At 48.5% G+C, this 26,460-nt stretch overlaps 2 protein-coding genes across 5 annotated transcripts in view; one reads left to right on the top strand and one right to left on the bottom strand.

The window, feature by feature from the left end:
- Positions 1-127: 127 nt before the first annotated feature.
- On the bottom strand, positions 128-24,687 carry UFC1 (ubiquitin-fold modifier conjugating enzyme 1). 3 transcript variants are annotated; one of them, XM_059675616.1, is made up of 7 exons: positions 24,463-24,687; positions 3,921-4,190; positions 1,984-2,051; positions 1,445-1,508; positions 1,105-1,181; positions 767-857; positions 128-554 (listed from the first exon to the last, which is right to left on the bottom strand). In XM_059675616.1, the coding sequence occupies exons 1-7, from the start codon at positions 24,685-24,687 to the stop codon at positions 462-464; spliced, it is 888 nt and encodes a 295-aa protein (XP_059531599.1). In that variant the 3' UTR covers positions 128-461. The 3 variants fall into 3 exon arrangements, with proteins under 3 accessions (XP_059531599.1, XP_059531601.1, XP_059531600.1); XM_059675618.1 differs by lacking the exon at positions 767-857; XM_059675617.1 differs by lacking the exons at positions 1,445-1,508; positions 1,984-2,051.
- DEDD (death effector domain containing) overlaps positions 24,571-26,460 on the top strand; it is a 14,836-nt gene continuing 12,946 nt past the window's right edge. For both annotated transcript variants that reach the window (XM_059675615.1, XM_059675614.1), the window contains exon 1: positions 24,571-24,711. The gene's annotated coding sequence lies outside the window, so the exon portion shown is untranslated. The remainder of the gene's footprint in view (positions 24,712-26,460) is intronic.

Below are 26,460 nucleotides of genomic sequence, written 5' to 3'. Positions count from 1 at the left end.
CCTGGCCCCCAGGTTTGCAGCACAGATGCTCCCCAGAGAGCTGCAGGGGGGCTCAGTAGGGAGGGGCCTCCCCGCAGGGCGGGGCAGGCTGGCCTGCTGTTAGCAGCCACCAATGAGGACCACAGGCCACCAGAGGAAGCAGCTTTTATTGATGAGTTATCTCCAGAAACCAAAGGTCCATGGACCCACTTTCCGCCACCCGCTGTCCCTCCAGGCCCTCACATCGCTCCACCTGGGGAGGGGATATAAGTGACCTTTGGGTTTTTCAAAGCCCCAGGCTTTCCCCTCCCTGGGTAGCCTTACACATTCGTAGCAATAGTGTTTGTTGGTTTTTTTTCCAGCAACGCCTGCTGCAGCTACTTGATAACAGTTGTGGGTGAAAGAGTGTGAGGGACGCATTAGATGAGTAAGGGACACACAGGAAAAAGGAACATAGCCTCTCAAAGGTCCCCTGTCCAGCCTCAGTGGCTTGAGCCTTCAGATGATTTCTCTTTATGCTGAATGACACCTTTCTGAATCAGATCGGGGATTTCCACTGCCAGCCATGGACCCAGCTGTAATACAAGGGAGACCGTAAGGTTACTGCCACCAAGGCAATGCATCTTGTTCCATCAGGAGCTCCTTCCTAGAGAGATACTAGGGGAGCACACCCAAGGGAAAACACTTATTCCTTGTTTACTCTCAGTTACTTCTCTTTTTTATATTTCTATTGATTTTTGAGAGGGAGGGGGGACGGGAGAGGGAGAAGCAAATAACCCAAACTTACCCCCAAAGCCATAAGATGAGCTAGTCCAAACTTGGGCACATTCCTGGCCCACAAAGGCTTAAAGTGATCAGTCAGACATATTTTGCCACCCCTAGGAGAGGGATAAGCGGGAAGAAGGTGTTGACATGCAAGGTTACCATGAAACATAGCAGCCTCCTGGAAGCACAAGGCTATTAGTGATCCAAGCTGAGAACAAGGCCAGCCAAGTGCAGTGCCCAGGCTTGGTAGAGGGAGGCCTAGAGCCCCTCCAGGCCAGCAGGCCTCGGGGAAAATTCCTGCCTCCCCAAGTTCTTCCCGAAGCCCGTTTTGACCCTTTCCCATCTCCTATTCAGTCCTACCTGTACATCTTGGCTGTTTTTCCATCCAGCTCAGGGACTGCAATTTCTGGAGCAGTAGTAGGATATGTGATAGGAATCTGGAGGAATTATAAAACCTTAATAAAAGAGAATCAGGATATAAAGGAACTAATGTAATCTGACATACATTTCTCAGTTGAACTGAAATGTTTGGCAAACTCCCCAAGCAGCATGTGCAAACCAGAATTCTGGACTTAGAGATTAGTAACTAATCTACGCTAGCTTCAAATCTCAGTTTTTGCCTCCCATTGGAAAATTTCTTTGGTCCTTTCAAGAAATGTTAGCTTGTTAACCTCCATATTTCCCACACCATCATACTCACGTCAAACTCGATGTCAAACTCATATTTGAGGAGATCATGGATGTACCAGCATTTTCCAAACCACCTATAACGAAGACCAAACCTCAGTCTAATTTGACCATTCTTCTCATACTCAAGTGACATCTTTTTTTTTTTTAATATATTTTATTGATTTTTTACAGAGAGGAAGGGAAAGGGATAGAGGGTTAGAAACATCTATGAGAAAGAAACATCGATCAGCTGCCTCCTGCACACCCCCTACTGGGGATGTGCCTGCAACCAAGGTACATGCCCTTGACTGGAATCGAACCTGGGACCCTTCAGTCCGCAGGCCGACGCTCTATCCACTGAGCCAAACCGGTTAGGGCTCAAGTGACATCTTCTTGGCTTAGGTGACTAGCCTGGGAGACTCATGGGATAGGAATTGGGAAACTCTGGAGCTGTGGGAGTGGACACAGCCAATATGAGGCAGGGATGGCCTGGCAGTGAGCTTTGAGATACGAAAATGCTAAAACCACGTATGATCCCCACCCCGATACCCCCCAAGAGGGTCTGCCTACCGAGTCCCTTCCTTGTTGGACTCCAGTCGGAACCAATCAGTGTCTGCATTCTTGTTGTTCTCCACATACTAAAAGAAAATAATTAGGTCTTTGAGGGGGAAGTTGAGGCCAAGGGCAGTCCCCCTTCCCTCAAAAGAAAATTATGTGACTACTTTCTTTTTTAGTACATTTGCCCCATTTTCCTGACATAAGCAAAAATAAAGACAAAGTCACACTGGTAAGCAGGGACTAGCAATTGCCCAGAGCAGAGAATGCTTGGGCTCCACTCACTTTAGCACAAAAGATTTGATGACACCAGCTGAGTTCTCTTTTCACTTCTGACACTTTCTGCCCGCAGCTCACAACTCGTTTAATGGGGTGCTCCCTCCCCAGAGGACATGACAGGGTCCTGGTTTTGATTAGCTCCCACATGCTGATGGACTTTCAAATCTTTATCTTTAATCCAGATGTTTTCTCCAGCTTCAGACTCCAGTATCCAACTATATATTCTACCTTTGTTTCACAGGTACCTCAAGCTCAGCTTTTGCTTTTGTTCCTTCTGACCTGTCCCCCCACTGCATCAATCTCAGGCAGTAGTATCAGCATTCACTGTCATTTAGGCTAGAAACCTGGAATTGTCCTTTAAAAAAATTTTTTTAATTGATTTCAGAGAGTAAGGGAGAAGGAGACAAACATCGATGAGAGAGAATCATCAATCGGCTGCCTCCTGCACGCCCCCACCGGGGATCAAGCCTGAAACCTGGGCCTGTGCCTGACCAGGAATGGAACCATGACCTCCTGGCTCAAAGGTCCATGCTCAACCACTGAGCCGCACCGGCCGAGCTGGAATAATTCTTGATTCTCCCTCTCCTTTACTCTAGCCCAGCAGCAATGTCCTGCTGATTTTGCCTTCTGAACAGTCTTCAAATCTACCTCTCCTCTCTACTCTCACTGTAACTAACTGTAGAGTTTAGGCTTTAGAGCATCAACTTTCTTTTGCCTGGATTAATCACAGACTCCTAACTTGTCTCCTACCTTCAATCTTATCCCTGTCAATTCCATTTTCCTCTCTATTGCCACGGTGATTGATCTAAGCTCACATCTGACCAGAATATTCCTTGGTGAAAATCCTTTAAAGGAATCCCAACGCCTCCAAGATAAAATTCGAGTGCTCAGACCCCTCCCTCGAGTCTTGCCCACCACTCCTCGCTACGCATTTGGTGCTGCAGCAACTCTGAACTAGGTGTCTCTTCTTACACATCACAGCGTTCCTAGCGTCGGTGCCTTTGTTCCTCGGTGCCTTTCGCCGTGAACGTCCTCCTCCCACCTCAAGCACCGCCTCCTCCAGGGAGCCCGCCCTGACCAGCCCCACCCGGATTAGCTACCTCGCCGGCTTCCGCACATTCTAGCAGTTCCTCGGCCTCCCTCTCCCTTTCCCCACTTAACGAGTCTTAGTAGCCCGGCCCGCCGCCTCCGGCCTCGGAGCCCCTTCCTGGGTGCGGGGTGTACAACAGGTCTGCGGTGAAGAGGGGCACGCGGCAGGACAGACCCCGGCCGCCCCAGCTCAGAGAAGAGGGGGAGCCGCACAGGGTCCCGCCATCCTGCCACTGCCCCCTCTTTGACTTTTCGGCCCGAACGTGCGCGCCTCCTCCCGGAGCGAAAGGGGGCCGAGGGGTCGGCGGGGACAGCCCGCTCCTCGCCCCCAGGAGGGCAAGCCCGGAGCCGGAGCGACACGTCACCTTCCGAGGCGCACCCCGCAGGAAGTCGGCCAGACCCTGGCTCGCGGCGCGGCTCCCCTGCCGGCGCCCCCGCCCCCGCCTAGGCCCCACACCCCGCAGTTCTCGTGTCTATGAATTTGGGGGTTCGCCTTTAAGACCGGAAATGGCTTCCGCACGGAGCCTATTCCTGAGCACACAGGATGACCCACAGCGCTCTGCGCCCGCAGCAGCACAACCCACCCGGATAAGAGACTGATACTCCTCCTTGAGGCGCTGCACCCACAGCTCCCGATCGCGAGGTCCGGCGTTAGTCTTCAGCACTGGGATCTCAGACACGACACGCCGGGTGGCCTCGTCCGCCATCTTGAACGAGGGCACAGGAGAAACGCGGAAGTGGTTTGACGTGTCGTTTACTGTCAGGGCGCCGCCATCTTTACTACGGGAAGATGGGCAGTCGGGCGGCCTCAACGCTTCCTGGAATGCGATCTTGTTTCTAGCAGCTGGAGGGTGCTACGGGAAGAACAGATGCAAACCGATTGTTCTGCACTGAATATGGAGCCAATCAGTTAACACACACACCCACCGACCCAGCAGACTGCGCAAAGCCTGACTTCCGCTCATGCGCAGAGCAGTAACCGCAGGAACTCCGGCGCCTCCCGAGCCGGGAGCGCGGCGGGAAGTCTGGCCGCTCCGGGCTGTTCCGGGCGCTTTCTCCCCGACACTCCCGCGGCGCGCGTTTTCGCTTCCTTAGCTTCCAAGTAATCGGCCTGAGGCCGCAGGGCCAAAGCGGTCATCCAAGAGGAGGGTACTGGACTCCGGTCATCATTGCAAACCTGGGACTCAAAGCGTGGTGTGTGGTCTCTGCCCGAAGAATTAACACAGCGGGGCTAGGGAATTATTAGTAAGTGCTAAGGAGTTGAGAGGTCACAGGAAGATGTGTTCAGTCCAGCATAGACATTTTTCTTTGGGGGGGGGGGGGAGGTCTGGAATTGTCCCATCTAGGAAAGAATCATGTCTCTATCTCTAGTGCGTGGCACACAGTAGGTACCTAGTTATCCTTTTGCAGAACTTTGAATCTTCCAGTTGGTTTTTAAACCTAAACTCTTAATTTTGGCTTTAATTTACTGTTTACTCCGTCAATTGTTCCAGCTTGTAGCAATAATTTGGGATCAGATTATTTTTTAAGATATATTTTTATTGGTTTCAGAGAGAGGAAGGGAGAGGGGGAGAAACATAAATGATGAGAATCATTGATCAGCTGCCTCCTGTACGTGCCCTACTGGGGATCTGTGACCTTCTGGTTCATAGGTCCGAGCTCAACCACTGAGCCACACCCGCAGGGCTGGGATCAGATTCTATTAATCATCAAATCCTATAGTCAGTCGACAAATATGATAAGCATACTATATGATAATTTTTAAAAATATATATTTTTATTGATTTCAGAGAGGAAGGGAGAGGGAAGAAACAATGATGAGAGAGGATCTTTGAATGGCTGCCTCCTGCACGCCCCCTACTGGGGACTGCGCCCACAACTGGGCATGTGCCCTTGGCTGTAATAGAACCCGGGACCCTTCAAGTCCACAGGCTGACTACTCTATCCACTGAGCCAAACCAGCTAGGGCTATTAATTTCTTTTTAAGACATATATTTTATATTGTTGACAGTATTACAGATGTGTCCCATGCCTTCCCCCCCCACCACTCAGCCCCAATCGCGCCCCCCCCCCCCCCAGATTCACACTATGCATATTGCCCCTGTCCATGGGCTATGCATATAAGTCTGTAAGTTCTTTGGTTTATCTCTCCTCATCCTTCCACCCCCACATCAAAGTATTTCAATCTGTTCCATGCCTCCATACTTTAGGTTACATATTAATTTCTAATGGCTGAAAACTCCAGTACAATGTTGAATAAAGACTGAGAACAGACATCCTTGTCTTGGAAGGCAGCTATGCTCACCACTATACCACCAACGCCTTCATCCTTGTCTTGTTCTGATTTTAGGGGGAAAACATTGTCTTTCTTCATTAAGTATAAGTTCCTAAGTTCCAAGGGCTCTTCCTCTGTTTCTGTAACTTGTTTCCTGAGCCAGAGTCACTTCTTCCACCTCTGTAACTTTCTAAATAAACTCTCTCCTTTATAAAAAGGTGTGTGTGTATGTATTGATTTCAGAGAGGAAAGGAGAGGGAGAAAAGAGAAACATCAGTTATGAGAATCATTGATCAGCTGCCTCCTGCACGCCTATACTGGGAAATCAAGCCTGCAGACAACCTGGGCATGTGCCCTGACCGGGAATCAAACCATGATCTCCTGGTCATAGGTCAACACTCAACCACTGGGCCATGCATGCTGGGCTAAACTTTCCTTATAATTTTTTATTTTTAAAATATATATATATTTTTCTTTATTTTATTTGATTTTTGAAATATAGGAAATAAAACTATTACCAGATTGTAGATACAGAATAATTAGCCATTTACATGCAATAAACATTAATATTTCAAGAAAAATGATTTTAAGTATAATAATGTTACATGCAATAAACATTAATATTTCAAGAAAAAAAGATTTTTAATATTACCAAAACTGTACTAACGTAGTATAATATCACAAAAGTTGTAGGAAATATTAAAAATCTGCAAATAGCAGGATTACTTCAATTATATTCTAACATATTTTTTTCCTCTGGCTCTGTTTTTATATTGAGTTTATGTTAGGTATTCATTATATTCCACAAATGAGTGAGATCAAGTGATATTTATCTTCCTCCAACTGGCTTATTTCACTTAGCATAATGCTCTCCAGATCCATCCATGCTGTTGCAAATGATAAAAGTTCCTTCTTTTTTACAGCAGCATAGTATTCCACTGTGTAGATGTATCACAGTTTTTTAATCCATTCATCTGCTGATGAACACTTAGGCTATTTCCAAATCTTAGCTATTGTACATTGTGCTGCTATGAACATAGGGATGCATATATACTTTCTGATTGGTGTTTCTGATTTCTTTGTATATTCCTAGAAGTGGGGTTACTGGGTTAAATAGGAGTTCCATTTTTAATTTTTTTGGAAAACGCCATACTGTTTTCCAGAGTGGTTGCACCAGTCTGCATTCCTACCAGCAGTGCAAGGGGGTTCCTTTTTCTCCACATCCTCGCCAGCACTTGTTGATTTGTTGATGGTAGTCATTCTGACAGGTGTGAGATGGTACCTCATTGTCATTCTGATTTGTATCTCTCAGATGATTAGTGACTTTGAGCTTATTTTCATGTGTCTCTCAGCCTTCTGTATCTCCTCTTTTGAAAAGTGTCTATTTAGGGCCTTTGCCCATTTTTTGATTGGATTGTTTATCTTCCTTTTGTTAAGTTATATAAGTCCACTGTAAAGTTTGGAAATTAAACCCTTATCAGAGATAACATTGGCAAATATGTTCTCCCATGCAGTGGGCTTTCTTATTGTTTTGTTGATGGTTTCTTTTGCTGTGCAGAAGCCTTTTATTTTGATGTAGTTCCATTTGTTTGTTTTCTCCTTAGGAGCTGTACCAGTGGAAATATTTCTATGACATATGTCTGATATTTTGCTGCCTATGGATTTTTCTAAGATTTTTATGGTTTCCAATCTTATGTTTAAGTCCTTTATCCATTTTGAGTTTATTTTTGTGTATGGTGTAAGTTGGTGGTCTAGTTTCATTTTTTTCAATTTTCCCAACACTATTGAAAAGACTGTCTTGACTCCATTGTATGCTCTTGCCTCCTTTGTCAAATATTAATTGAGCATAATGGCTTGGGTCAATTTCTGGGTTCTCTGTTCTGTTCCATTGATCTATATATCTGTTCTTGTGCCAGTACCAGGCAGTTTTGAAAACAGTGGCTTTGTAATATAGCTTGATATCTGGTATTGTGATCCCTCCAACATTGTCCTTCTTTCTCAGGATTGCTGCAGCTATTCAGGGTTTTTTTTTTTTATTGCAGATGAATTTTTGGAGTTTGTTCTAGATAGGTGAAATATTCCATTGGTATATTAATGGGGGTTACATTGAATCTATAGATTGCTTTGTGAAGTATAGACATTTTAATGATGTTGATTCTACCAATCCATGACCACGGTATATTCTTCCATTTGTTTATGTCTTCCTCCATCTCAGAGGTTCTCAACCTTCTGGACCTTTAAATACAGTTCCTCATGTTGTGACCCAACCATAAAATTATTTTCTTTCTTTTTTTTTACCTTTATTGTTCAGATTATTACATTTGTCCCTCTTTTCCCCCCCCATAACTCCCCTCCTCCCAGTTCCCACCCCACCCTCTGCCCTCACTCCCCACCCACTGTCCTCATCCATAGGTGCACGATTTTTGTCCAGTCTTTTCCCGCATCTCCCACACCCCTTTCCCCCCCCAAGAATAGTCAGTCCATTCCCTTTCTATGTCCCTGATTCTATTATATTCACCAGTTCATTCTGTACATCAGATTATTTATTCACTTGATTCTTAGATTCACTTGTTGATAGATGCATATTTGTTGTTCATAATTTGTATCTTTACCTTTTTCTTCTTCTTCCTCTTCTTAAAGGATACCTTTCAGCATTTCATATAAAACTGGTTTGGTGGTGATGAACTCCTTTAGCTTTTCCTTATCTGTGAAGCTCTTTATCTGACCTTCAATTCTGAATGATAGATTTGCTGGATAAAGTAATCTTGGTTGTAGGTTCTTGGTATTCATCACTTTGAATATTTCTTGCCACTCCCTTCTGGCCTGCAAAGTTTCTGTTGAGAAATCAGCTGACAGTCCTATGGGTATTCCCTTGTAGGTAACTGAGTTTCTTTCTCTTGCTGCTTTTAAGATTCTCTCTTTGTCTTTTGCTCTTGGCATTTTAATGATGATGTGTCTTGGTGTGGTCCTCTTTGGATTCCTTTTGTTTGGGGTTCTCTGCGCTTCCTGGACCTGTAAGTCTATTTCTTTCACCAGGTGGGGGAAGTTTTCTGTCATTATTTCTTCAAATAGGTTTTCAATATCTCGCTCTCTCTCATCTTCTGGCACCCCTATAATTCTGATGTTGGTATGCTTGAAGCTGTCCCAGAGGCTCCTTACACTATCTTCGCATTTTTGGATTCTTTTTTCATTTTGCTTTTCCGGTTGGGTGTTTTTTGCTTCTTCACTTTTCAAATCTTTGACTTGATTCTTGTGCTCCTCTGGTCTGCTGTTGGGTGTCTGTATAATATTCTTTATTTCAGTCAGTGTATGCTTAATTTCTAGTTGGTTCTTTATCACAACATTGAGGGTCTCATTAGATTTCTTGTAGATCTCATTAAGTTTATTGGCAGTTTCTAGAAAATTATTGAAAGACCTTAAAAGTGCGGTTTTGAGCTCTATATCCTCCATTTCTGTCATGTTTCTTTGTCTCCGCATTTTTTATGCTTTCTTGGTGCACCCCCTAGTGGTCTTTGTGCGCAGTCTTGTTGTAGTTAAGCCTTGGTTGTTGTCGGTAATACTGGGGGTGATTTGACCTCCAGGCCAACTGGCTATGAGAATCAGCTGTGTCTGCAGTGGGAGAACTTCTGTGCTGGATTTCTAGGGTGGTGCTAATCTAGCCTTTGCCTAAGGCTATCCCGCAAATGCCTCTGTGCAGGGCTTGGGCGGGGCAGGTCCTGGGGGATCTACAGGGAGGGGGGAGTGAGCAGTTATGGCTGCTCTCAGTCCCATCCCCTGGGGCTCTGCCTCTCAGAGTCCCAGCAACCGCTGCAAACCTCGGAGAGAAAGCTGCCTTCGAGTTCCGACCAAAGCCAGACAGTCCCGTTTGAGTCTGGGTCCCTGGAGACTCCCCCGGATCTGGAGCTCAGAGTTTGAGACTCCCTCCTGATTGAAACAGACAACCGCGCCCTCTGCCGCCAGCCCGCTCCGCATGCACCTCCGCACCTTAGTATTTCACTTCAGCACTGCGCCTTCTCTGAGTCTCGGTATGCTATTCTCTTTCCTCCTAGTTGTAGAACTTCCACTCAGCCAGCCTTCCTGTGGTTCTGGATGATGTCCGTTCCATCTTTTAGTTGTATTTTTAAAGTGGTTGTTTGAGGCAGCAAACTCCGGCGGTAACCTATGCCGCCATCTTGGTTTCTCCTCCCATAAAATTATTTTCGTTGCTACTTCATAACTGTAATGTTGCTACTGTTATGAATCGTAATATAAATATCTGATATGCAGGATGGTCTTAGACGACCCCTGTGAAAGGGTCGTTCGACTGCCAAAGGGGTCGTGACCCACAGGTTGAGAACCACTGCTCTATCTCTTTTTTCAATGTCCTATAGTTTTCTGAATACAAGTATTTTACCTACTAAATTTATTTCTAGGTATCTTAATTTTTTTGTTGCAATGGTAAATGGGATTTTTTTTTTTTTAGTTTCTCTTTCTGTAAGTTCATTATTGGTGTATAAAAGAACCATAGCTTTCTGAGTGTTAACTTTGTATCTTGCTACATTGCCAAATTCATTTATTAAGTCTAGTAGTTTTCTGATGGAGTCTTTGGTGGTGTTTTTTATGTACAATATCATGTCATCTGCGGATACTGACAGTTTTACTTCTTCTTTTCCAATTTGGATGCCTTTTATTTCGTCTTTTTGTCTGATTGCTATGGCTAGCCCTTCCAGTACTATGTTCAACAGAAGTGGTGAAAGTGGGCATCCCTGTCTTGTTCCTGTTCTTAGGGGAAATGGTTTTAGTTTTTGCCTATTGAGTATGATGTTGGCTGTAGGTTTGTCATATATGGCCTTTATCATGTTGAGATATGCCCCCTCCATTCTCACTTTGCTGAGCTTTTGTGTGTGATTTTTTTAATCAAAAATGGGTGTTGGATTTTGTTGAATGCTTTTTCTGCATCTATTGATATGACCGTGTGATTTTTGTTTTTCAGTTTGTTTATGTGATATATCATGGTTATTGATTTGCAAATATTGTACCAGACTTGCATCCCTGGAATAAATCGCACTTGATCATGGTGTATGATCTTTTTAATATATTACTGGATGCAATTTGCTAATATTTTGTTGAGGATATTAGCATCTAGGTATTTTCATCAGGGATAGGGGCCTGTCTTTTTTTATTTTTGGTAGTATCTTTATCTGGTTTTGGAATAAGGATAATGCTGGCCTCATAAAAAGAGTTTGGAAGTGTTCCTTCTTCTTGGATTTTCTGAAATAGTTTGAGAAATGTAGGTGTTAGTTCTTCCTTAAGTGTTTGGTAAAACTCCCCTGTGAAGCCATCCAAACCTGGGGTTTTGTTTGTTGAGTTTTTTGATTTCTGCTTCTATTTTCACCAGTTGTTATTGGCCAATTCAGGTTTTCTGATTCTTCCTAATTCAGTTTTGGGAGGTTGTATTTTTCTAGGAATTTGTCTATTTCAACCACATTGTCCAGCTTGTTAGCATATAATTGTTCATGGTATTTTCTTACAATCCTTTGTATTTCTGTGGTGTCAGTGGTTACTCTTCCACTTTCATTTCTGATTTTATTTATTTGGGCCCGCTCTCTTTGTTTCTTGATGAGTCTGGCTAATGGTTTATCAATTTTGTTTATCCTTTCAAAGAACCTGCTCTTGGTTTCATTGATTTTTTTTGTATTATTATTATTTTTTTTAGTCTGTGTTATTTATTTCTGCTCCAATCTTTATTTCCTTCCTTCTACTTACTCTGGGCTTTTCTTGTTCTCTCTCTAGTTCTTTAAGTTGTAGGGTTAAATAATTTATTGCTGGTTTTTCTTGTTTTTTTGAGGTATGTCTGTAGTGCTATGAACTTCCCTCTGAGGACTGCTTTTGCTGTATCCCAAAGATTTGGGTTGTTGTGTGTTCATTTTCATTTGTTTATAGGAAGTTTTTGATTTCTTTCTTGATCTCAGTGGTAACCCATTCACTGTTTAATAACATGCTATTTAGCCTTCATGTGTTTCAATGTTTTGGGGTGTTTTTACTGTAGTTGATTTTTAATTCATTCCACTGTGATCTGAGGAGATGCTTGATATGATTTCAATCTTCTGGAACTTATAGAGCCTTGTTTTGTGTCCTAACATGTGGTCTATCTTTGTGAATGGTCCAGGTGCACCTGAGAAGAATGTATATTCTGCAGCTTTGGGGTGAAATGTTCTATAAATGTCAATTAAATCCATCAGATCCAGTGTGTCCTTTAGAGTATCTGTTTCCTTGTTAAGTTTTTGTCTGGAAGATCCATCCAGTGAAGTCAGCGGGGTGTTAAAGTCCCCTTCTATGACTGTATTGTTGTTGATCTCTCCCTTAAAGTCCTCTAGAAGTTTTTGTATACATTTAGGTGCTCCCATATTGGGTGTGTATATGTTTGCCTTTGGTATTATATAGCGACCTTTGTTGTCCTTGTGATGGCCTTCATGCTGAAGTCTATTTTGTCAGATATGAGTATTGCTATTCCAGATTTTTTTCTTTTCCATTTGCATGGAAAAATTTTTTCCATCCCTTCACTCTCATCCAGTGTGTGTCTTTTGTTTTGAGGTAGATCACTTTCAGACAGCATATAGTTGGGTCATGCTTTTGTATCCATTCAGCTACCCTACACCTCTTGATTGGAGCATTTAGTCCATTTACATTTAGGGTTGTTATTGATTGGTAGTTACTTATTGCCATTTTAATTCCGTATGCCTATTTTTCTCTATTTCTTCTTCTCATTATAGGAATCCCTTTAGCATTTCTTGCAATGCTGGCTTGGTGGTGATGTACTCCTTTGGCCTTTTTTTTTGTCCAGGAAGCTCTTTATTTGACCATCTATTTTGAATGACAGCCTTGCTGGATATAGTAATCTTGGTCTCAGATCCTTGCTTTCCAGTACCTTGAGTACTTCATGCCATTCCCTCTGGCCTGTAGAGTTTCTGATGAGAAGTCAGGTGTCAGCCTTATGGAAACTCCTTTGTGGGAACTGTGGGAAGCACAGGACTGCTTGGAAAGTCTGCAAGGAGGAATCTCCAAAAGGTCGGAGGCCACCAGGGGACCTTGCTAAAGGTTTTTGCAAACAAGTCTGAGCCCCCGGGTGTTTTACTGGAATCTTGTTTAGACTTTAGATTACCTCGCTTAAAGGACACTACAGATGCATATGTTTTCTCAAGGATACTTACCCTGCTGATAGTACCTAATAGTTAATTTTAGTTCAAGCTGTTGCTACAATAAAAGCCGAAGGAGGCAGGCGAACAGGGCTGTCTGGTTCCTTTATCCATGCAGTCCCTTAACCCAGTGGTTCTCAACCTTGGCTGCACATTAGAATCACCTGGGAATCTTTTTATTTATTTATTTATTTATTTATTTATTTATTTATTTTTTACAGAGAGGAAGGGAGAGGGATAGAGTGTTAGAAACATCGATGGGAGAGAAACATCAATCAGCTGCCTCCTGCATACCTCCCACTGGGGATGTGCCCGCAACCAAGATACATGCCCTTGACCGGAATTGAACCTGGAAACTTTCAGTCCCCAGGCCGACGCTCTATCCACTGAGCCAAACCGGTTAGGGTGGGAATCTTTTTAAATCCTGATTTCTGGGCCTCATCCTCCAAGGATGTTTCTTTGTTACTAATGTTGTGGCCCCACTCCATAACAAAGAAACAGAATTTCCAGAGGATGAGGCCCAGAAATCAGGATTTTAAAAAAAGATTCCCAGGTGATTCTAATGTGCAGCCAAGGTTGAGAACCACGGCCTTAACCCATGCTTTCACAGAAATGTTTGTCAGAGTAATCATTTATCCATCACTCAGGGTCTGCTGGTCAGCCTCGACAGGTAACAGTTTTTTTTTCTCTTTGTGCCTTTAAGAGTCGCTGTCTTTAATTTTTGGCCTTTTAAAGGGCGTGGGCTTATTTGGGTTCTTCTTGCTCTTGAACTTGTGTGACTTTTTTCTTTACCAGATTATGGAAGTTTCCTGCCATTATTTCTTCAAATACCTTCTCTATGCCTGTCTCCCTTTCTGCCTCTTCTGTCACACCTGCTATTCTAATATTGTTACATTTCAAGTTGTCCCACAGCTCCCCTCCTGTTTTTTAATTGGTTTTCTGATTGATGTTTTCAACTCTGTTTTCTAATTCACTGATTCGATCCTCAGCTTCCCCTAATCTGCTGTGTATTCCTTCCAATGTGTTATTTGTGTTATGTCATTCTTTATCTCAGACTGTTCTTTTTCATAGTTACTACTAGAGGCTTGGTGCATGAAATTCGTGCACTTGGGGGGGGGGAGGGGTCCCTCAGCCTGGCCTCTCACAGTCCGGGAGCCATCAGGGGACATCTGTAGTGCTGCAGTGGAGGTGGGAGAGGTTTCTGCCACCACTACGCACTTGCCAGATGTGAGTCCCGCTTCTGCCTGAGTGGTGCTCCCCCTGTGGCAGCACACTGACCACCAGGGAGCAGCTCCTGCATTAAGTGTCTCCCCCCTGGTGGTGAGTGAGTGTCACAGCAACCGGTCATTCTGCCATTTGGTCGATTTGCATATTAGATATTTATTATATAGAATACTAGAGGCCCGGTGCACAAAAATTTGTGCACTCAGGGAGAAGGGGGGGGTCCCTCAGCCTGGCCTGTGCCCTCTCGCAGTCTGGGACCCCTCGGGAGATAACGACCTGCTGGCTTAGGCCTGCTCCCGGGTGGCAGAGGGCAGGCCCAATCCCTAGGTGCAGCCCCTGGTCGGGCTCAGAGCAGGGCCGATTGGGGAGTTGGGGTGCCGCCGCTGTCATGCACAGAGCAGGGCGGATTGGGAGGTTGCGATGCCACCCTCAGTCACGCTCAGGATAGGGCTGATTGGGGGGTTGGGGCACCGCCCCGTCACACTCAAGGTAGGGTCGATGGGGAGGTTGCGGCGCCACCCCGTCATGCACAGAGCAGGGCCAATCAGGGGGTTGGGGCGCTGCCCCCTGTCACTCACAGAGCAGGGCCCATCAGGGGGGTTGGGGCTCTGTACCCTGTCACGCACAGAGCAGGGTCAATCAGGGGGTTGGGGAGCTCCCCCCGTCATCCACAGAGTAGGGCAGATAGGGGAGTTGGGGCACCGCCCCGTCACACACAGAGCAGGGTGGATCAGGGGGTTGGGGCACCGCAGCCTGTCACACACAGAGCCGCAGGGCAATCAGGGGGTTGGGGCGCTGCCCCGTCACGCTGATCCTGGTGCCGGGAGGCCTCACGGCTCCGCTGATCCCAGTGCTGGGAGGCATGTTACCCTTTTACTATATAGGATTGAGGCCTGGTGCACGGGTCAGGGCCAGCTGGTTTGCCCTGAAGGGTGTCCTGGATCAGGGTGGGGTTCCCCACTGGGGTGCCTGGCCAGCCTGGATGAGGCGATGATGGCTGTTTGCAGCTGGTCACACACCCTTCAGGGTGGGGGTCCCCACTGGGGTGCCTGGCCAGTCTGGGTGAGGGGCTGAGGGCTGTTTTCAGGCTGGTGGGTGACTGAAGCTCCCAACTGCTCCTTTTTTTCTTTCTTTCTTTCTTTTATTCTGGGCCACCTTTAGCTCTGAGGCTTGGCTCCAGCTCTTAGGCCTCCGCTGCTGAAAGCAGGTTTCTGGCCTTTGTTTACCTTCTGTATTTGAAACATTGCTGCGATCCTGCTTGCTGAAGCCCTGCGACTAAAGCAGGTTTCTGGGATTTTGTTTAGCTTCTAGATTTGTAACATAGTTGCTTAGAGTTGCAGCTCAGAGGCCGGCAGCGGCAGGCGGGGAACGTTGGAGTCCTCCGTCACTGAAGCAAGCAAGCCTCATGTTCAGTTTAAGCTGCCTGGCTTCTGGCCGCCATCTTGGCTGGCAGTTAATTTGCATATCGCCCTGATTAGCCAATGGGAAGGGTAGCAGTCGTACGCTAATTACCATGTTTCTCTTTTATTAGATAGGATCTTTTTTCATGCTGTTGAGCATCTTTACCATCATTACTCTGAACTTTGTTTCAGATAAATTTCTAAGCCCTGCTTCATTCTTTTCTTCTGGAGAATTCTCTAGTTCTTTCATTTGGTGGTTGTTTGTCTCCTTATTTTGGCTTTCTGTTTGGGTTTGTGACTATGTATTAGGTAGATCCTCTACACCTCTCAGTTTCTAGTGCAGGACAGTGTCAAAGGCTGTTTCTAACTAAATAGATCAGGCATACTCAAAGCCTGCAGAGACTGCCTCTGCCTACAGACTGATAAAATTCCGACTTGACTTGCCTCCAGGCAATTGTCCTCAGGTGTGGAGAGTTTTCATCAGGGTTGGGCAGTTGATTCTGTCTGGAGGCTAATTGCTATTTTTAATCTCTTAAGTGTCCTCAGGATAAGGTGTTCTCCAATAGGGTGTGTTAACTGTCCTCCTCCCAGGCAAGGCAGATGTCTACTGGGAAAGATGTCCGTGCACTGTGAGGGAATGATTCTGCCCAGGAAAGTTGGGGTGTCTGCCTTCTGAGCTCTATCCCTTGAATCCCCAGTACTGGCTACTGCTCTCACAGCTCCAGTCCACTTCACCCTCCCTCTGCCAGAGCACAAGGTGGGTAGCTCCACAGGGAATTTTGTGCATTGGCCTTTTAAGAGAGTGCCTGAATTTTCAGCTGTTACTCTCTGGCAGACAGCACCCTGCTGGTTTTCATAGCCAGATGTTATGTTACCCTCTTGTTTTTGGTGCTCTCTGCTGGGGGGCCCAGGTTGGGGATTAGATCCCGGAGTTCTCAGTGGCAACCCCCTTAGCTGAGGTATCTCTCCGGGACTTTAGCTTCTGTCTGTTGGAGCCCGGCCAGCCTTTTGTGCCTCTGCCCCTTCTACCAGTCTCTATGAGGTCTCCACTATCGGTCCTTGGGTGTCAGCGTTCTCTCCTGTGAGTTTCCCATTAATTATTCAGGACGTTTTTTCTGTATTTCAGTTGTAATACCAGTTTGTTCCTGGGAGCATGTCTGTGCAGCATCCACTTACTCTGTCACCATTTTTAGTAACTTTCCTTATAATTTGAAAAAAGAAAATGACTATATATGTTCCCATATGTTTCAGTACATAGTTTTAATATCATTCAGTTCTAATTATTTTTTAAATCCATTGTGATTTCTTTGAAAGAGGGTCACTTAGAAATGTATTTCATAAATTCTAAATATAAAGACTTTTGAGTTACCTTTTCTTACTGATTTCTAGATTAACTGCAATGAGGGCAAGAAACACACTCTGTATAATTTCAGTCTTCTGAAATTTGTTGAAACGTGCTTTATAGTTCAATATGGCCAATTTAAAAAATGTTCCAAGTGTGCTTGAAAATAATTTCTAGTTCACAGTAGTTGAATATAGTGGAGTATATATGCTTGCTGAATCTAATTTGCTGCTCATGTTACTTAATTTTTTTATAACCTTACTGATTTCTTGGGAGGGGCGATCTATTGGTTCTGAGAGACGTATGCTCTGTCACAAAATAAATGTGTTAAACCTCCTGTTAAAATTATGAATGTGTCTATTTTTTCTTGTACTTCTGTTCTATGTAATTTGAGGTTATTACTAGTAGCCCATCATGCGATATCGTGTGCAGTAGGATCCCCGCTGCTTCCGTGGGAGCCGGTGGGAACCTCAGTGCACCTCCAGGAGCCGTGCTGCTTCCATGGGAGCCATGCAGCTTCTGCAGGAGGCGGAAGCCGCCCTCGCCCACAGGAGCTGGGAGGGAACCAAGCCACTTCCCCGGGAGGGAGCTGCACTGCTACCACAGGAGGCAGGCCCACTGTCTCCCCTCTAGGCCTGAATCAGCCGCAGGCCTGCCCTCCTGTCCCTGTCCATGTCTGCCCCGGCTCTGGGGGCCTGCCCGAGCCAGAGCATGGCAACTCACCGGCCCTGTCTCTGTCTCTGCTCCAGGCCTCACCTGCATGCCCAACCTCTTCCTGTCTGGTCATGACCCGTTATGGCGTCCCATCCTAATTTGCATTACACACACACACACACACACACACACACACACACACACACACACACACACACTAGTGGGGCCTGGTGCACGAAATTTGTGCATATTAAAAGGGAATTAATTAGAAGAACATAATTTGGACTCACTATCTAATATCAATACTATGTGAGCATGCAGCAGTCCGTGTTTCTGAAATTAAATGACATGAATTTTAGTTATTACTTTGCCAAATAAATGGATTTTACAGATATCATTTAAAAGAGAATTCAGCTTAATATAAAAAACTCTGGCTACCAAGTCAGGTCTGTTTTCAACTACTTTGCCGCCCCGACCCGCGGGGCATGCAACGTGGGTGCCCTGAAGGTGCCTGTAAGGGAATGAGAGGATAGGAGACGCGAAGAAATGGAGGCAAGACAGGAGTCTGATCAAGCCTCAAATTTTATTTTTACAGCGGCAGAATATATACTGTTTTAGGGACGGGGGGTGGGTAGCAGGAGTGGGTAGCAAAGCTTATGGTAGTAGCCTATCAGCAAGTGGAAGCTGTTTGCTTGTGGTGTGTGACAAGTGGTGTGTGACGGTTATTCTTAATTGTTGGTGTTATGTGACGATTACTCTTAATTGTTGGCCAAACCGCAGGACACATGTGGTTTCCAGTAACTGGGAACTGGAAACTTTTACTTCTAAGATGGAATTGTTTATGCCATGGCTCCCAACACTTTGCCAGCGTTGTAAATTGTTTCCAGTATCTGCCCATTTGGGGGTTGCATGTCATGGTTATGAATAAATCGGGCTTGCCATACTTCGTTACAATTGCCATAGCATCCTGATATCACTGCTGCATATTTCTGGGACTACCCTCAAAAGACGACGGAAGTAGTATCATTTTACCAATCGGCACACTGTCATTTTCAGATCTACATTTGAGATAATCCATCAAACGATTGTATTTTTCAACTCACAACTCAGATTGGTTTGCTTTGATGAAATTTATCAGATTGGCCTCCATTTTTTAATATTAATCCACAATAAACTGTTGAGTTAATTTTCCTGCATTTAAAATAGGATTGAATGTGTCCTGCACAGAGAGATGAAATTCATAATACTGCATTTGTGTGACTTGTGTCCTTACATTTTGTGTAGTATGATTGTGGATTACACTGTTGTCTCTGCATCTTAATGCAATATCTGTTCCCCAGCCTTGTTCACCATGTGGAAAAAGATTAGGATATGTCATTGCATCTAATGTAGGAAACAGGATACTGATTTGTTTCATTTTAGTGGCATTTGGATTACTGGGATCTGGTTTACAATGAATGAGCAAGTCCCTTTCAAAAGGAGGTTCTCCATCTTTGTTTCTGAATATGATAGCAACCTCGGTAACACGGGGAGAATTATATCTACCTGGGTCACTGTTACGATTGTATTTAATCGCCATCGTTACCTCTGTGGGAGCAATACCTTTTGCTGCTGCTTCAGATTGGGCTTCCTTTTCTACCTCATGGAGCATCTTGTATGATTTTGTTAATTCACTTATTTCATGCATGAGGTTGTTGATGTTGATCATGAGTCTTTCTGAGCAGCCCTGGTTTTCTGGCATTGCTAATCTTTTATTTATCGCTTCAGCTGTATCCAAAATATAGAGTTGAGCAAACTTCCGAGAAACACCATCCGAAGAATGTAAAGTTCCAGCACGGAGATAAACTTGTCCATGTATTCTAAAATAGTATGGCCCATATCCTGATGGCGATGCAATATCTGCACCCATGGAAGCAAAAGCAAAGTAACTATTTATGGAATGAATATTTTCCATGAAATTTTTACTGTCAGAATCTTCGTTTGTCATTAACCTTTTTAAATACATTAATCTTTTAAAATATGTCGGGTAACCTGGAAAATGTGTATCATTTGGACAGACTTTCCCTTTGCTACAACACCGAGTAAATTTCCCATTGGATGGTTTTTCATCAGAGAAATTTAGTGATAGGCAAAATTCATACCTAACTCATTCCACAACTATGTTAGAGAATTGCATCCTCATGTACTCCATTTTCGCTGAGAAGGCAGTTCCTACCAGTATTGGTAGTACTCGTTGATGACTGTTCTCTAGACATATTCTGTCGTCGCCACTGCTTTCTTTCAACTTCAAAGGCACGACGTTGGTCTTTAGACATTTTCTGTCGATGATGCCGGTGTTTTTTGGCACCAGAGTGACGTTTTTCCAGTAGCTGGTCTTCAGATACATTCTATCACAGGTGCTGCCTTCTTTCAAGATCAGACGCACGTTGCTCTTCAGACATTTTCTGTCGATAACGCCGGCATCTTTCGGCTGCAGAGCTACGTTGTATCAACAGTTGTTCTTTAGACGTAGTCCCACCTCTCTGCTCTCACGGTCTGAGATGCAGGTGAATGAGAGTCCTGGCTGTCAGGACGCTGAGAGCTGTCTGACTAAAGGCTGATTCTGAGGGGGTGGGACTTCCTCCTCCCTGCTGTCAGTGTCCACAGCTGTGATGAGGAAGCTGGGGTGACAGAGGGAGCCATGCCCTCCAAGCCGCTCTCTCTCTTGCTCTGCTCTATGTCCAGCAGCTTCCTACTCTTCCAAGTCCTCCAAACTTCCCGCTCTCTGCCAGCGAAGGTCCCAGGAGCCTGTGGCTGCCGTCGCCTCCCCGGATGCTTGACACCTGCATATGCAAATTAACCTGCCATCTTTGTCAGGTTTATTTGCATACTCACTCCTGATTGGCTGGTGAGCATAGTGGAGGAATGGTCAATTTACATGTTTCTCTTTTATTATATAGGATATATAGATATGCATACAAATTTAACTCCATGGCAAATTGAACTTTTTAAAAATATCTATATTTTATTGATTTTTTACAGAGAGGTAGGGAGAGGGATAGTTAGAAACATCAATGAGAAACATAGATCAGCTGCCTCCTGCACACACACACCCCCCTCCACTGGGGATGTGCCCGCAATCAAGGTACATGCCCTTGACTGGAATCGAACCTGGGACCCTTGAGTCCGCAGGCCGATGCTCTATCCACTGAGCCAAACTGGTTAGGGCAAATTGAATTTTTTGATATAAAATGCTCTTTATTTCTAGTAATGCTTTTCACCTTGGCGATATAATTTTCATTTGGCTTATGTTTGCATAATATATCTTTTTCCATTCTTTCACTTTCAATCTCTTTGTACCCTTATGTTTTAGGTAACTCCCAGTTTCTTTACTTAGCTTTGACTGGTTATTAAAATTCTTAAGATTTTAACCCTTTGCGGTCCAATTTTATTTTTGGAATTCAAACAGTCTGGTCCAAATTAATTGACGGGATTGAATGTTGAAGTTCTCCGTCTCACTAGACCTCAGCTCGACGTCGGACCTGCTCCTAGCGCCTGGTCTGTCGAGTCAGCCTTCACGTTGGACCCAAAAAGGTTAAAAATATATTCATTTACTGTGCTAGCCAGTGTGGTTCAATGGATAGTGTCGGCCTGCGGACTGAAGGGTCCCAGCTTAGATTCTGACCAAGGGCACATCCCCAGGTTGGTGGCCTGGGCCTCCCTCTGCAGGGCGATCATGTGATTGATTGTGCCCCACAGCAGGAGGCCCCGCCCACTGCAGCAGTCTGCTTGTTGGTGACGTTGGGCCTTCCTCTGTACGGCGGGCATGGGGTGATGGCCAGGCCCCCGACCACTCGCATCACACCCGCCTTGGCTGGCCTGGCGCCAGTGGGTGTCACAGTGTGGTCGCCTGGAAGGTCGTTCTGCTGTTCGGCCATTCGGTCAACTTATATAGTACGCTTTTATTACAATAGGTCCTCAGGTTATGTCAGAGATCTGTTCCTACCGTGCGACATAATGCAATTTTTGCCGTAAGTCAGAACCCACCTACATAAACACCTATGTCACTCACATGGAGCACATACACAGCAGTAATGAAGTGAAAGAGTCAAAAAATTTGAAAGAAAGATAACAATTCCTGACCTTTACTTGTAGTAAATAAATAATAAAAAACATAATGCACATATGCACATACATTGAAATGATTGAACTTTTCTTTTAAATAAATAAATGGGAGATGGCGACGTAACCACGAAATGATGTATGCGTCCAAGGGAACCCAAGGACTACCTGTTATAGATATAAAAGCTCAGCGACTGTTATGGCGAAACAGCTGGAATCACCCGTGGCTATGACGCGCACTGACCACCAGGGGGCAGATGCTCAATGCAGGAGCTGCCTCCTGCTGGTCATTGTGCTCCCATAGCGGGAACGCCTCTCAGCTAGAAGCTGGGCCCACGGCTGGGGAGCGCACTTACAGTGCACAAGCCTCTCCCACCTCAGGCAGGCGCAATCTGCAGCAAACAGACTGCAGTCCCTACACGGGAGTGGTGGGGGTGTAGCCGCAATGACCACAGATCAGCCGCTTCCGGCCGGTGGAACTCTCCCTTTGGATCCTGTGGCTACATCGCACCTCTTGCCTATTGCACTCTGAGTCTCTGCATGCGGGCTCCAGAAAAACCCAGAGGCACTTCACGCACATACTGCCTGGGCTGGCCTCCATCTGGAGAGTGAGCGCCGATGAAGTCCGGCCCAATGACTGACACCCACACATGTCCCTGGTTGAGCCCTTCCCAACTTCCACCTACCACCCGTCCTTGGCTCCATCTCCTGGAAAGTCGGCGTCCTGGCACTGAATACCCGTTCCTGGGTCCCTGCAGAGCACTGGTCAGGTCCAGTGGGTAGAGGGGCAACCAGCAGGTGCTGGCCTGACCTGTTTGGTTCAGGCAGCCCCACACTTGGGCCAGGAGTTGCGTGGAAAAATCACCCCCTGTACCCTCCAGGTACAATCTACTGTGAACAAATGCAGCGTGGAAGGTTCACGTGTGACCGGGACAACCTTGATACCAACGCCAGTCCCCTGGAACTCTCCCTTGGGCATCAGTGCCATGTTCCTTTGGATGCAGAACTGAAATACTAAGAACGCGCCTTACGCGGGACTGTGATCAGCTTCTCCCTTCTTCCTTCCTACCACCCCCAGCTGCCACTTCCAAGCTGGACAGGTCCCCACCTCCGGAGAGAGTCCCGGGAACAGAGAACACCCCAATCCTACGAGCAGGTCTTCCACGTGCGTCTGCAGCTGAGCCCACTGCACCGTTCCTGGGCCCAGTCAGCATCCAGGCTCCCACTTCCCTGCGGATCCCCGGCGGCTCCCGTGGGCAGGCAGGCAGGCAGGTCCACCACCCCCCGCGGCGCTGGTCCCCGGTCCCCATCACTGAGGATGCCCACGGTTGAGCTAGAACTTGCCGAGAGGCACATCCCCATAAGCCTACAGGTACAATCTCCGGAGGTGGATGCAGCGAACACTCGGAGTAACCGGGATGAGCCTGATATTGCCGCTGGGCTCCTGGAACTCTGCCTCGGCCATCGAGCTCAAATCTCATCCCTTACTGACTGCCCTGGAGCTACAGAGGAAGGCACCAATATAAAAGTGGCCACAAGGTGGCGACTGACCTTTGGGGTAAAAGTCAGATGGGTCTGAGGAATGGCGGTGTGGGCGAGAGAGCACCCCCACCCCCCAAGATCCCCAACTTTGTATTGTTCACCTCAGAGCGTCTCTTATCCGGCGCCCAGCACAGCCCAAGGCGTCTACTGGGACCTCCCGGCCAGCAAGGCGCGACCCTGGCCGCAGAAGGGCATTTGGAAATATTTTTTCGGGAAGCTGCGGGGCGGAGGACAGGCTCCCCACACGACTTCCTGGGGCTCACGGGACGGGAAGCTCCCAGGCGCAGGCGCGGATCCGTGCACCGGCCACTAGTCTATAATAGATTTTTCTGGATCCACTGTAAACCTACTTTTGCCCCACCCTGTGCCTTCCCAATCACTCAATTCACTTCCATCTGGTTTCTAACCCACCATGTCTCCGAACCAGATGTCTCCAAAATTACTAAATGACTTCCTTGTTGCAAAATCTGGTGACGTATTTTAGTGGCGTCTTACCTGATGCTACGTTTAACCCTGTGACCAGCGTCCCTGATCCTTCCCTCCCGGCCTGTCCTGGCCCGTTCGCAGGGCGCTCTCCTTGGCGCCCTGATCGCGCCGCTGGCGGGCAGGTCTCCTCGCTCAGCCTCTCCTTCGCCTCCATGGCGCCAGCACCACCTTCAGTCACGCACCCACCCACCTTCCCGCTGGGCCCCCGGCCCACATCGCCTGCCCAGTGTCCATCGGGAGCCCGCCGGCACCGAACACCCATTCTCTCCCCAGGCAGCGGCACATCACCCCCGACGCCCGAGGGGAACCGGGGCGTGTCTCGCCGCCTCCCTCTGCCGGGGCCATTCCCATCTCCTCCCCTCGCTCTCCCTTCTCCGGGACGGACAGCGGCCCCGGCCCCCCCGCGCTCGTGTCTAAAGGGCGGACGTCGCCGTCGGCGCCTCCGCTCGCCTCCTCACAGCCTCTCCGGTGTCGGAGGGTAAAACCCACTTTCCAGGCCTTTGCGGTCGGGCCCCCGGGCCGCCCCCTTCCCAACGCGCCAGGCTCCCCGCGGGCGCCGCTCCTCGGGGGCCGGTGCTCAGGCGAGACCCGCTCCGACCACACCCGCCCGCGCCGGGAGCCGCCGGGGCAGCGGCCCAGGCCCCCACGTCCGGGTCAACCGGAAGCTCAGGGCAAAGGTCAACCCAGGTCGCGACCCTCCCCGCTCTCGACCAGCGCCCTCCGGTCCGCCCTTCCGCGTCCGGGCCGCCGGCCGGTCCTCAGCGGGTCTCTGAGCCGCCCCCCCGGCGCCCCCGCCGGCGCGCCCTCCTCCCCGCGCCGCCCCGAGGCCCCGCGCAGGCCCCGCTGCCCCGCAGCAAGATGGCCGCCCGCCCGCGCCCCGCGCCGTGAAGCCGCGTCGCCCGCGGAGGCCGCGCCGGCTGCCCTCACCTGGCATGGCCACTCCGCGCGCGCCCAGCCGCGGGCCTGACGCCGCCGCCAGCCGGCCCGCCGCCGGCCAGGTTCCGGAGGCGCCGCTCGGGACGCAGCCTCTCCCCGGCCCCGCCCGCCCGGCCCCTCCGCTCCCCTCCCCCGGTCCCACGCCCGCGGCGGCGGCAGGAGCCCGGATGCGGCGCCGGGAGACGGCGGGGGGAGCGGCGCGGATGGATCCAACATGGCGGCGCCGAGCCTGAGTCCGGGGTGAGGCGGCGGGGCGGCCGGGGCGGGGAGGGGGTCGAGCGGGCCGGCCGGCGGGCGGACGGGCGGGGCCGCGAAGGGCCGGGGAAGGAAAGCGAGGGAGGCGGTGGCGACGCCCGGCCGGGCCGGGAGGGAGGGGGCGCCGCGGCCAGGTGGGGGAGGGGCGCGGCCGTGGGGAGCGGGGCGGGGGTCGGCAGGAGGGCGGGATTCCGGCGCGGGGCGCGGGGCCAGAGCCGTGAGGCGGGGAAGCGAGGCTGGGGCTCGGGGCGGTTGGGGAGGGTGCGAGTGGCACCTGGAGGGGGCTCGGGCCGGATCTGGGTGACCAGGGAGCATGGAGGTTGGGGAGTGGGGGGCCTGTTGGGGCGCCGAGGTCATGGAGAAAGTTTGGGAGGGAGGGGCGCGGGCTGGAGGCGGGGGCTGGGGCTCCCGCGCGGGACGGCGGCGGAGCGGGGCAGCGCCAGTTGCGGGCAGTTGTGGGGGCCGGGCCCGAGCTCGGGCGGCGGGAGCCTGCAGGGCGCTCAGGTGGTTGCCCTGGAGTTGGCGGAGGTTCGGCCGGGCTCTGAGCTCCCCGGCTTCGCGCTGCTTCCCGGTTCTGACCGGAAGGCAGCGGGTCCCGGGGGCCGGGAGCGGAGGTGGCGGGGGGCGGCCGGTGCGCGGAGGGAAGCCGGCTCTGGGCGCCTGAGAACGGGAGCAGGACCCGGGATGGCGTCTGGAAACCAGGCTCTTCAGGGACCGCTCCGGCTTCCAGACCTTCCTTTGCTGTTTGGGTGCGAGGAGGGAGGGACCGTGTTATGGAGAGAGAATGCCCCTGGCGAGGAGCCGGGCCGAGTGGGCGCTGCCCCAGTGGGTGCGGGCCGAGTGCTGGGCGCGGGGCTGCGCGGGAGCGGGAGGCCTGGTCTGTGAGTGAAGCTTGATGCCAGCGCCTTCTTTGCGGTAGCACTTGCCCCAGTTCTCTGTAAAGATGTGAGTTAATGTTAATGTTGTATCAAAATTAGGTGGGCCTCATGGAATTTGGGGATTCAGGTGAGAATGTGTCGAAGGATAATTGGTTTTCTACAAGTTGTTGAATTTGGGACCTTTCTTGCCGTCAGCCATTGAGGCTGGAAGTGTTTGGAGTTGTTTTTGCCTGTGAATGGGCCAGGGGAGAGTTGGTGAAGCTGGTGACTTTGTTGGGTGCGCTTCCCTGCGTAGCCTGGAGGGGGTCATTTCCCCCAAGTGGCTGTCGGCTTGTCTGTATTTCTGTGCGTCTTTGAGGTTCCAAAACAGAGCTTGACAGTGGACTCCCCCACGTTTGTTTTCTGCCTTGACCTTCTGCTAGGGGGACCCCCGGAAACGAAGTCTGCGCAGAGGTAAGCCTGGGCTCTCGTGTGCAGACGCTGGAAGGCAATGGAGATGCAGGAAAAAGTATCGGCTTGAGCTCGGTGGTGGGCAGAGGGCAGGTAAACTGAGTTCCCACCTACCACTGAGTGCTGTGGTCTGTTTCGGTGACGATATAAATAGGAGAGAAGGGAGGAGTTAGGTGTGCGGGGCCAGTCCCCAGCTTTGTTTTGTTTTGACCTGGTCTTCTGGTGGCGCTGAGAGAGCTTTTTTAATCGCGTGGAACATTGCACTTAGGAGCCTGTCTCCTAAGGGTGCCCCTCCGACGGTTGTTGCTTACTCTTTCTTCTGTTTGTTCAGGACCTCACTTTTTAGTTCTTCCGCATAACGTTGCTTCGGAAGGGCTCTGAGAGTCACATGCCTTCAGTTTTGTGG

The sequence above is a fragment of the Myotis daubentonii genome, chromosome 18, assembly GCF_963259705.1.
Source record: "Myotis daubentonii chromosome 18, mMyoDau2.1, whole genome shotgun sequence".
Lineage (NCBI taxonomy): Eukaryota > Metazoa > Chordata > Mammalia > Chiroptera > Vespertilionidae > Myotis > Myotis daubentonii.
The sequence above is the reverse complement of the archived record's forward strand: the minus strand, read 5'-3'. Positions and strand labels throughout refer to the sequence as shown.

Bases quoted from the DNA above. Each gene is read 5' to 3' on its own strand.
- UFC1 (XM_059675616.1), bottom strand. From the start codon at position 24,687: ATGTTGGATCCATCCGCGCCGCTCCCCCCGCCGTCTCCCGGCGCCGCA. The intron at 4,191-24,462 runs GTGAGGGCAGCC...TTCTTCCCGTAG, and splicing joins GCGCGGAGTGGCCATGCCAG to CACCCTCCAGCTGCTAGAAA. The intron at 858-1,104 runs GTAGGACTGAAT...TCCCTCTCCTAG, and splicing joins AAAACAGCCAAGATGTACAG to GGGTGGCAAAATATGTCTGA.